At 37.4% G+C, this 12,388-nt stretch overlaps 1 protein-coding gene across 4 annotated transcripts in view; it reads left to right on the top strand.

The window, feature by feature from the left end:
• The window catches only part of CNTN1 (contactin 1), a 302,283-nt gene that overhangs the window by 206,891 nt on the left and 83,004 nt on the right, over positions 1-12,388 (top strand). For all 4 annotated transcript variants that reach the window (XM_084750668.1, XM_084750670.1, XM_084750669.1 and 1 more), the window contains exon 14: positions 3,744-3,925. In XM_084750668.1, coding sequence (XP_084606794.1) covers positions 3,744-3,925 — 182 coding nt within the window. The remainder of the gene's footprint in view (positions 1-3,743; positions 3,926-12,388) is intronic.

Below are 12,388 nucleotides of genomic sequence, written 5' to 3'. Positions count from 1 at the left end.
TTCACTTCTCTACACATTGTAACCAAGGTGTGTGTTGTTTTCAGCCATAGGTTCTACAAACTAGTTATAGTGACCTGTATTATTTTGTAGTCTCTGGCCCCCAACCAACAACTCATCAAGAGGTACCACATACTTGCCACTATTGTTTGTTTAGCCTCCCTTTGTGATCATCAGGAATAGCATTATCCAGACAGTAAGGTTAGCTCCTTTCCAACTCTCTCATTGTTGTTCGGTTTTGGCTTTGTTTTGTTTTTCTTTCTTTCTTTAACTCAATATTTTATTTTTTAGTAATAAGTTATGTATATGGTTTTTTCATGGCTCCTTAGTTTTAATGAACTCTTTATGCATTGTCATATCCCCTGCCTTCTAAACCCCATCCCTGATTAGACTTTCCACTTCATAAGTTTCTTCTATTTGTTTTTTATATCACCTATGAAATTCTATACTTTCCAATCCCTAAATTTCTCCTATTTGTTTTCATATCACCTGTGAAATTCTATCTCCTCCTCCACACTTCACTGGAATTTTCCCACCTCAATGGTCCTTCTTCAGTTTACTTACTTCAACAAATATTGCATTTTAATCATGAAAATCTAAAGAGTTGAAGACAGGAACAGCATAAAAGAGAAAACATATGCTTTTGTCTTTCTGAACTTGGGTTTTCCTTGTTCGTTATAATTTTGTCTAGTCTTCCCAATTCATCTGCAAATTCCATATGTTCATTTTGCTCTGTGGCTGAATAAAATCCTGTTATGTGCATGCACTACACGTTCATTATCCGTTCACCAGATGATGGACAACTAGGATGATCATATTCTGTAGTTGGAGAAGCAATCAATGCAGATGTGCAAGTATGTCAGCAGAAGGAAGTAAAGTTCCTTGAGGATATGTGCAGGGGTGGGGCATGGGAGTTCTAGTCCTTCCTACCTCTTTTAGGAACCACTATACTTATTTTATAGTTGCTATCAATTAGTAAGAGTTCCTTATTATCTACACCATTGCCATCACTTGTTGTCATTTGGTATGTCGATATAGCCATTTTGAGGAGGTTGAGATGGAATCTCAAAGTAGTCTTAATTCTCTTCTTCCAGACCACTAAACATAGTGAGTATTTCTCTAAAAGTTTATCAGCCATTTTTGTTCCTTCACTTGAGGAGTCTCTTCAAGTTGATGGAGTTTTATGAGATCTCATTTGTCAATTGTTGGTCTTATTTCCTGTGCTACCAGAATTCTATTAGAAATTACTTCCTGTTTATGTTTGTTTGGAAGTCATTTGCTCATTTTTTTTTCCCGCCATAGGGTAGTGTCTATCTTTGGTGTGGAGGTGTGTTTCTCAGAGATAGAAAAATGGTGGCTACCCTTTTCTAATCCAGTCTGCAAGCTTGTGTTGCTTGACCAGGGAACTGAAAGAACAGATAGTCAAGCTACTGTTGAGATGTGTGTGTTGGTTCTTGTCATTGTGTTAAACATGTGGTGTTTCTTTTCTTAGTCTTCCTATGACCTAACATTGTTTATTTTCCTTGAGCTTCTTAGATATGCTTATTTTTTTTCATCAATTTGATGTATTCCCCCACTATACTCCTTAGAGGTGGCCTGGTGATAACGTCTTCCTTAGTCTGCTTTTATCACGGAAAGCTTTTCTTTTTACTTCAACTATGATCAATAATCTTAGTGGTTATAAGTATCTGGGTTGGCATCTGTGGTCTTGCAGAACCTGTAGGACATCAGCCTGTGAGTTTTAGGCTTTTACAATCTTCATTGAAAAATTACCATCCTCAGATGTGATGGACATTCCCTTATATGTGATGTGGTGTTTCTCTCTTCATCTTTCAATAATCTTTCTCTCTTCTGTACATTTAGAGTTTTGACTACTTTATGACTTGGATAATTTCTTTTTGATAATATTTGAGCTTTTGTTTGTTTCAATACTTCTTTTACCAAAGTCATCATCAATTTCCCTGGATTTCAGAAACGTTCTTCTATGAATATTTAAAAAAAATATATTCTGTCCCTTTAACCTCTATTTTTTCTTCTCCATTTAAACCAGTGATTCATAGGATTTTGCTTTTGACTAAAATTCCTTTCCAGAGAAGATGTAAACCACATATACCCCTTCTAAGGTCTTAATGGCAAACTGAGGCAAGGTTCTGCCATCGATCTCTCTGGGGGACCCAATGAGCTTAGTGGGATTATTTGGAGAGCATATGTGAGAAGATGCTTAGAGGAATGTGAGTGCTCCTCCTTCAACAGGCCACACCTGGACAACCTTTACCTAGTAAGGGTGAGGGCTTCCCGTAGCTGCATAGATGAAGCCTCCCCCCCCCCCCAGTCTCTCCAGCTAGATGCTATAGTCTCCATCTGAGCCACATGCAATTAAGGCAGAGATGTATACAACAGGTGGTAGGGAGTGAAGGCTACTTAGGTGGTCTCATGGCTCCATATAAACAGTTAATAAGCCCAGGTTATCATTTTTGCAAGAGGCACAGGTGAACTCCCAAACATGAGGGTCACACATGTCCACTTCCAGAGGACAGTCACTTTTTATACTGTCTCAAAGACTGTGTGCATTTTTTGTTTATGGGTCTTTTAAAAGTTATCGTTTTATTTTACTGAGTGATGCAACATCTCTCCCTTGCCTTCAAATCCTGATATTCTATCTTCTGCTAAGATATAGTTTGTTAGTGAGGCTTTCCACTAAGATCTTCATTAGACATACTAAAGTTTTCATTTAAGTTTTATTTTGGTTTGGGGTTTCTTTCACATTTATGTCTCTCTATTGAATTACATTTTCACATATATTGAAGTGTTCTCCTAATTTATTCAACTGTTTGTGTTTTATTGACTTTCATTTCAGCAATTATTTGTGTCCCATTTGAGCTCCTTATTCATATCCATAAATGTTCTTTTTAATTAATTGTCTTGTCATCTAAGTTGCTTTCATTTGGTATCATGAATGCAGATTTAATAGTTTTTGGGGAAGACATGCTGTCTTGAATTTTGGTACTTGGTTTTTGTTTGTTTGTTTTGTCTTTGTGATAGGCCTTGGGGGATCTGTAATTATATTGTTGGCTATATCTTTCAGTATAAATATCTTACCATTTTTTTGTGTGGGCTTTGGAATCTAAATTTGTTATCACCTCTAAACCCCATTGTCAAGTTTTGGAAGAGCTGGGTGGTACGTGAAGACCAGTCTTAGGGCAACTCTGACCTTACTGAAGATTGGGATAGCAGATATGGTCTTAGGAGAGAGAGAGAGAGAGAGAGAGAGAGAGAGAGAGAGAGAGAGAGAGAGATGACAGCTTCTGGCCTCATCAGCAGGCACTCTATAGAAAGAACATGTTCCTTAAAAGCCGTGATTAGCTTACCAGAGAAGAGGGAGTGAGAGCTAAGGGAGCAGCACACAGTTGCTCAGTTGAAGTCCTATTGGCAATGATGGGCTCCCAGAGGGAGGGCAGGGTAAGAGCTACTTGGGAAGTAAACAGCCTTTCTGCATACATCACATCCTCAGATGGTGTTAGGGCCCACATGGAAGGATGTACAAGCTGGGAGATTAGCCTGCATTTGATGTAAGTCCTCACATGGTGGTATTAGTGTCCCAAAGGAAAAGAGAAGACACTAGGTCACAGTCCTCAGATGGCAGGGTTAGACCTCCACAGGTAAGTTTTATTCTTTTACAACACCAGATAATGTGACGTCTCATGTTTTATTGAATTGTGATGTACTTTTCTTTTAAAAACATACAGATCCCACACGAATCATTTTGGCTCCATTAAATGCTGATATCACTGTTGGAGAAAATGCTACCATGCAGTGTGCTGCCTCCTTTGATCCTGCCTTGGATCTTACATTTGTTTGGTCCTTCAATGGCTACGTGATTGATTTTAACAAAGAAAATACAAATATTCATTACCAGAGGAATTATATGGTATGTGTTTTATATTTCATCTTATTAGCATCCCAATGATTCTTATATGTCTGCACTGAAACTTCATTTACAGGCCAGAGGAAAAGCGTAGTAGGTCAGTAGACGACCAAGGCTGTGCAGCTGAGTTCAGCCATTACAGACTTTCAGAAGCTGTTCGTGGCATCTCTCTCTCTCTCTCTCTCTCTCTCTCTCTCTCTCTCTCTCTCTCTCTCTTAAATAATTTAAAATTCAGAAACATAATATTTTATAAGAATTCAGATTTTAAATGAAGTGGCAGCCATGTAAAAAGTTTCTCATTTTTTCTTACATTTGATCATGGTACTCGGAAACACTTATAAAGGAACAGTGCTAGAGAATTTGGTAGAAAAATTCTCAAATATCTACTGATCTCGAGATTTAATTTCTCTTCTAATTATGTGATCCTTGTATCGATGTGAACTTTACCCTACTAAATTTGTATCAGATATCCCACCAATTTCACTTTAATTTAAATCATAGGGAAAAAAATTGAACTTACTTTAGGTTATAATGATTATTTTATTCTGTGATGGTAATAAATCAATTAAATGCATGTGTTTTAAGGCTTGAACTTAGACTGTGTAGTTTCAAAAGGACTAGATAGTTGATTCTAAGCATTGGAAACTATACATTCTATAAGCCTTGTAACTTAACACTGCAATTAGAGAGTAAAGAGAAGGCTGGGAAGTAATGCAGGGATATTGGCACCTATGGGGACGGCCCTGGGGGAATTGATAAGCTGCTGAGACTGTCAGAGGACAAATGGGCCCTAGTAGTTGCTGCCATTCTCCTCTCTGGAAAGGTTACTACTTAGGAGCTTGTGTATCTGTTTGGTACATGCCCTTAATTAAGAAGATATGTTGAGGATGGGAAGGGATGAGTGAGGAGAGGTAAGACAGAGAGGGGGGTAGTTAAGGAGTATAAGCAAAATGCAGTGATGCATCCGTATGAAAATATAGTAAAACCCTTATTTGACATTTTAAGATTATTTTAAAAAACAAAAGCGACAACAACAAGTAAAAGTATGCTGATCTGGTAAATATGACTTGAACCTCTGCTGAGTCAAAAAAAAAAAAAAAGATCTTGGATTCTTAAGCCTGGAGGCTAGTCTGAGCTACAAATTGAGTCTCTGTCTCAAGAAAAACAAAGGGAAAAAAATGGGGCTGAGTCTCAGTGAGAACATTAACTGCAAAATCAGCCATTAATGTACACGTAAGTTTAAAGCAAAACAGTGAGGTATTTCAGATTTTTTTACATCACATAAAATCTGTATTGATATTTATAAATTAGAATAACATTATGCTTCTGATTGACCAGTGCCTATAGACCACTTGTCTGGGGATTCTTCTTCAAGTTGAGTAAGATTTTCTTTAACCAACGGGGTCATTTCAATATAGATTCCCAGCCACAGCGCCCTCAGTATCAATGTATATGCCCCCCACGTGTTCACTGTAATATCCAGTCATTTACAATTTACTGGGACTAGCCATGACCATCAATCAATAGCAAATCTGCCAATTTGGTTTCTGAGACAGATCTATATTTAAAAATTAACATAATATATACAGAACAACAGATTTTATACTTTGATCTTACAAGTCTGAAACTTTTATGATTCTCTTAATTTAGATTTGCCCATCATTAGTGACATTTGCACCGTGATCTTTATCAATTTAGTAATTCTTTACATTATAGATGTTTTTTTGAAAGACAAGTGCCACAGTTTTTATTAATTTTTAAGGAAAAGAGTAAGATAAACAGATATGTTACTTAAAAAGAGAACCAAAGTTGGCTTCAATTAATCCTTGGTGTCATAAATTGGATACTTTCAGAACTACCATCTGGAAAGATAAGAAACAGATTATAAAGTATATTTAGTACCTTCAGGGAAGCCTGCATGAATAGAATTGGGGGCATAAATTACCCTAATTAAGGTGAAACTTCACATTTAGAACCTAGGTACATTCTTTAAAATAATAATTACCCTGTGTTACTTGACATAAATACCCACTATATGAAAAATAAGGAAAAATAATAAATGGGAAAAAAGAAATAGAAAAGGGACAAGGTGAGCCTAGGGACTTCAAAAAAGCATATTTTATTTCAGCTTGCTATTTCCAGTTTCGACCACTAAATGGCATCCTTGCATAAAGTTTCAGGACTCAGAGGCTAGACTTAAGCATATACCTTGATGAAATGAAACAAATACATCTCTTCATATGTACTAATACACTGTAAGATTATATGCAAGGCTAAATTTCACTGTAACTCTTTTCTCTGTAGAGTCCCATGATTTTTAGGAAAAAAGTAACAAGGTATTACTGTACAATTCTTTAAGAATTTATGTTGTCACTGAAATAAAACAGATTTTAAAAAAGGAGAAATAGCACTGTCCTTCTTTCACTAATGGTCTTACTATACATTACTTTTGTTATTTATTTCCTCATTTACCTGGTTGAAAGTCACTGAATACTATGCTTTAAGTAATAATGACTAGAAAATGTTTCATTTGTGCTTGAACCGAATTCATGTATAGATAAAATATTAACAAGTTAGCAGTTTAAATTAGTGGGTTAATACAATAATCAATTAAAGCAATTCATCTACATTATTTTGTTATATTGAGGTTTAGTAGCAAATAATAAGATATTTCCATGGCCCATTTAAAAATTACTACTATTTCTAATTTCTAATTTAACAGGTGTTTATTCTCTGAAAGTAAACATACAGCTATAATTAATTTTAATTATAATTTATGTTATAACACTTTTTATCTAGAAAGATCTTGAGATTATCTATCAATACTATATATGTACCCATAAACATATATGTGTATTCATAAATAATATGTATTTCATCTATGTATGTATCTTTCTATGTATCCTTCACTCATGGTGGCAAATGATGATTATGTTTTTCCAAAAAAAATATTTTTTCCAAAATTATTTTTTAATTGCTACATAATTTTATAAAATTCTATTTTCTGTATGTATGTTTGTGGGTGTGGAAACACACATGCTGTGACACACATGTGGAGGTCAGGAGGGAACACTGAGGAGTGAGTCACCTTCCACCTTAAGGCACAGTTTCTCTTTGTTTTCTCTGATGCACTGCATACTACTGGCTAGCTGGCCATCTAGCGTCTGTCCAGTTCTTTGTCTGCCTGCCATCTCACTGTAAGAATACATGGATTACAGAAGCTCGCCGTTGCATCTGGCTGTTGATGTGGATTCTAGGGAACAAACTAGGGTCATCAGGCTTATGTGCCTGGTGCCTTTACTCACTGAGTCACCTCCCTGGCTCATAGCTGCCTAATTTTTAGCAACTGCTTTGAATCACTTTCCTTCACTTGTTTGAAAGTATACTCATTGTCATAGTAACTATCTTGATTAAGCACATAGACTCTCTGTGTATCTTCCTGATTTTTACTACAGTGTTGAAAGTTAAATCTAGCAAGAACTCACTACAGGTTTGCCTGAAATTCAGAGAAACCATCTGCGTTCTTCAGTAGCTCTGTCCAGTGTCATGTGATGCTAGGCCACTTTACACCTTTAATTCTGTGACCCTTCCTCTCTACACATCATCTTTCCACCCTATAAAAGGCTACTCTTTTAGGTTTCCAAAAACATTTTCTTCACAGCACTTTCATGAGGATAATGGAATGCTTATGAAGTGCATGATAAAGAATAAGGCAGTATTCGTTGACTATTTTTTTTTTATTAATTTTATGATAGAGCAATCGTGCCCATCTTAAAATTCTGTAAGTTGTGTTTTTTTTTCTTCCTCTCTGTTAACAGACTGCATATTTAAATTTTAAATAACTGATCAGTTTACTGGGTGCCAAGTTTGAGATGAAATATTCTAGGTATTTCATTTCTGAGGGCAACCGAAAGAAGCCTCTCCCCTTGCAACTACTGAATATTGTTTGTTCAGTTTGGGATTAAATTATTTCCACATGTTTGACATTTGTTCCTTCTACCAGTATTCAGTGAAGTAGATGCTAATGTGAATGTCTCAACTTCAGAGCTAGGAAAACTGAGGATTAGAGAGATGATAGAAGCCCAAAGACACAAGCTAAAAAAACTGGTGTCCTGCTGCTGCCCTGCACTTGTCATCCATTCTTTTTGGGATACAATACTAATGTCTATGTCTACATAAATAATTGTCTGCTTGCTGGAAACAGTGCAAGGCAGCGCTGTTTGACTCATATATTATTCTAAAATCTTATTAATGACACATTTACATTCACATTGTCCAAATTACTTTAGTCTTTAGACACTGTTATTACCATTTGCCGTGTAAGGCAAGTCAAGCCTGCACAGCATCAGGTGTGAGTACAAAGTCGATGGTAATCCACAAACATCTCCTTCAGGTTGTCAGGAAGTGAGTTTTTATCTGTGTGCTTGCAGGTGTGCGGATGCTCACTGGCTATCAATATGTTTGCAGGTGTGAGGGTGTGATTGACTGTGCTTGCAGGTGTGAGGCTGTGCATTGACTATGCTTGCAGGTGTGAGGATGTGCATTGACTGTAGTTGCAGGTGTGAGGATGTGCATTGACTGTGCTTGCAGGTGTGAGGCTGTGCATTGACTGTGCTTGCAGGTGTGAGGATGTGCATTGACTGTAGTTGCAGGTGTGAGGATGTGCGTTGGCTGTCTCTGTGTTTGCAGGTGTGAGGATGTGCAATGTCTGTGCTTGCAGGTGTAAGGATGTACATTGGCTGTCCCTGTGTTTCCAGGTGTGAGAATGTGTGTTGGCTGTGGTTATCACACTGTACCATAAAAAAAACAAATTTCTCTCTCTAAGGCAGTTTTCTTTTTCTTAAAAAAAAACTATGAATTTTGTGAAATAGGTCATTAAAAAGTGTATGGATTTATGAAACAACTTTTTTTTAAACTATGGAATACTACTCAGCTATTAAAACTAAGGAGTTCCCGAAATTTATGGAAAAATAGATAGAACTTTTTTTTTACTAGAAAGAGAACATACTGTTGACTCTGAGCAAGAACTTTCCTCTGGACAACCATGAGAGAGCACAGAAAGAGAAGAATTAAAGTCCAATAGAAACAAAGCAGGAATTTAGATATTTATATTGTTTTAAATATACTGGCTCTCTATTTTTCTGTTGAATAAGAAAATAAAGGATGCTCAGAGCTATAGAGAAACAGCATGGAGTCAATAAAGGAGGTTTTACAATCATCCTGAGAAAGGCTAGAATTAAGTGATAGCAGAGAGAAACAGAGGAGAAAGTCAATGCGATTAGATCAAAGACAGAATTGGAGCCTTGAGCCCTACTACCTCTGGGCAAACGTGGTGTGCCTAATCACCTAGCTGTTATGCTCCATTGACTATCATCTACACAGAACTGCTGCTTTTTTTCCTTTATCTTGGCAGCAAACCTGTTGGGGGTGGGTGGGGGGGGAATGTACTTTACAGTTGAGTCGGCTTCTTTGAGAAGCTGAAATCACAAAGTGACTTGTGCGCAGCCCAAGCTGCTATTTAGCAAGTCACACTAGTCAAGTCCTTAAACATTGTTGATGACAGTGCTAGTTAATCAAGTTAAGCACATACAGTGACAAGCCTTTCTTCTTTTGCATATGCTGTATGTGTGTGACAGGGACTGCCAGTGCTATGGCTGCATGTACTCTCGTATGGTGTGTATGCATGTGGAAGCCAGAGATCAACTTTGGATGTCTTTTCTCTGACACAATACACCATTTTCATTTAATATTTTCGAGACAGTATCTCTCACTTGCCTGGAGCCTGGTGCTCCAGGTGAGGCTAAGTGGACAGAAAGCACCAGTGATGACTTCAGGTATATGTTATGCTTGTCAATATTACTTCTTGGCTTCTAAGAATCAAATACACACACACACACACACACACACACAAATATATATATATATATATATATATATATATATATATATATATATATATATAAAGATTTTAGCAGAATCACTTTTCCCAAGAAGATATAATTAAAAACAACAATATATAATAAAAATAATGAGGTTGCTCTTATGAAAAGTGTGTGTGTGTGTGTGTGTGTGTGTGTGTGTGTGTGTGTGTGTGTCTGTGTGTGTGTGTGTGTTTGCAGTTTACTGACTGGCAAAGAGCACTATCTATGAGGCATTTTTCATTCCTTCATACCGAGATGCTGAGAACTCTGAGGCTAATGGGAACCATATGAGTTAAGTCGTATCCAAGTTTTCCTTCAACTTTAAAAGGGTTCAAAATTTTGGTATATATTTACTTATTAAAAATGTTTAACAGGGACCTCAAACAGATTTCTCATTGTGTTTTTTTTTCTTTAAAAAATGGGCCAATTGGTCAAAGCTGAATTCTTGAGTCACCAGTCTATTTTGCGTCAATATTCCCAAGGCAGCCCCTGAATGATCTCCATAGTAATTACAGCTTCCCTTGCATAGCTGAAGGTTTAAATGTTTGAAGATGCACCTTCTTTAGTGTTTTAATATTCAAAGGTATAGACTCGGGCAACTAAAATGATACATTATTAAAATAAATATCAATTTCACATTGATTATTAGAGAATTAATGTCAGTTGTGGATGTGAAAATATAGTTTGTATTTGTTAACGAAGATGGCCCTCTTCTGAGATTCAAGGTGGAGTTGTAAAAAATTCTTGGGGTGCTAAGCAGTGCTGACCTTGTGACGTCATCACTAGATGGAGTGAGGCTAGAAAAAAAGAAACACTGCAGGCACCACTAACCAGTGAGACAGCAGTTACAGTGACAAGCTCACGACGTGGGTAAAATCCATTTCACATGTTTTAAATTTAAGAAGGAAAAGCATTTACTATCACATCTGTGGCATCCAACTTTTATGTAGGAAGGAAGGAAGCTAGATCCAGTTGTCAAATATGAAAAAGATTGCCTTGGGGTTGATGAAAAGAGGTATCTTGCTCACAGGCTTCCAGCTGAGAGTGTGTTTGTGCATGCAAAGCACTTCAACAGCTCCACAGGCACCCACAGCTCCCATTGAGCTCCTGCAGCTAGAGGAAGTTGTGGATGCTGTTTGGACATGGGAGGCTGCCTGTGATGTGCCCTCTGCTGTCACAGGAGCCATGGAATACTGTCGACATGGGAGGCTGCCTGTGATGTGCCTCCTGCCGTTAGAGGAGCCTGTGGATGCTGTTAGCATGGGAGGCTGCTTGTTGTAACTGTTCTCTAGCTAGCTAAAAACGAAGAAAAAAGTCTTGTTTCATGTATAGCAATTTATTAGATGGATTTAATAATTTCAGGCTCTGTTTTACCAACTCCACCCTTTAAATAATGTGACTTTTCCTCAGCCTTATCAATTTCAAAGAAACAAGGCAAGCTTTGTGTTTACCACATTGCTTATTCACTTCCTTGTGAGTCAACTTGTTTATTATTTTCATTTAATTTTTATTTAACACAGTTAGTGTATGGTGGAGGGGAAGCAAGGCATGAGCATTTGTATGTTGAAAGTCTTTTGACTTCAACTTGGGAGACGTCTTAAGTGGTCAACCACATACACACGCTGGAACATCCCCGAGCTTTGCTATTATCACAGTTTCCAGGATATGATTCAACTCTCCCCATCTGAAGGGAAGACTTCTGTGGCTTAGCCAAGCTGCGGCTTCCAGCGAAAACAAGTGAGCATTCGTATCTAATCTGTGGCTAGAATGTGCTGAGGCCTGTGGTCTTCAGTTGCTTCGTAAGCGTTCCGTCAACCACCCAGAACCACAGCTTCTCCTGGGCATGGAAAGTGCTGTCTGCCTCTGTGAAAGTGTTAGAAAATATTCCATGCATTCACGCTATGCTTGCAAGGAAATGGACACTTCCCTTGCTTTCCTGCTGTGGAGTGTCAGCACCATGCCTTCACCAGAAACAGAGCAACAAGGCTACGTGTTGACTTTCTTAGAATTCTGTATGTGCCTGCCTACACAGGCTCTAATATTTAAGACAGAGCTGATTCAAGTTTGCTTAAACGTATGCAAACTGATTAATGTATGGAAATCTCAAAGAATTAATAGAATGCTCTATTATCATTTGAAAAGATGTAGAACTTTTTTCAAAAATCCAATGGATGAAAATTTGATAAATACTTTAGGACATAAAAGTTTGTGGGCTTTATTTTAATTATTTGTGGCAATATAAAAAAAATCACAATTCCTAGCAGAGTTAAATAAATGAATGTACGAATGGTATTTTTACTCACACAGGGAATTTAGGAGCAGAGAGAGCTTTCATTACAGAGAAAGAGTATCAGTAAGGCTGTTGTGTCCTTTACACAGCCATATTTGTACTCTGTCCCAAGCAATGAGCCAGCCTAGCCAGCCTGTTTGTAGCTCTGAATCATCACCTCACCAGCTGAGTAAAGACTATAAATCCGCAGGTTTAAAGAGGAGTGCAGCAGAGATTGCAGCACGTGGTAGAACCTATGGCCTAGTAGAACATCCA

The sequence above is a fragment of the Acomys minous genome (assembly GCF_964271855.1).
Source record: "Acomys minous genome assembly, chromosome: 12".
NCBI classification, from domain to species: Eukaryota; Metazoa; Chordata; class Mammalia; order Rodentia; family Muridae; genus Acomys; species Acomys minous.
This window is presented reverse-complemented; position numbering and strand designations above follow the sequence as displayed.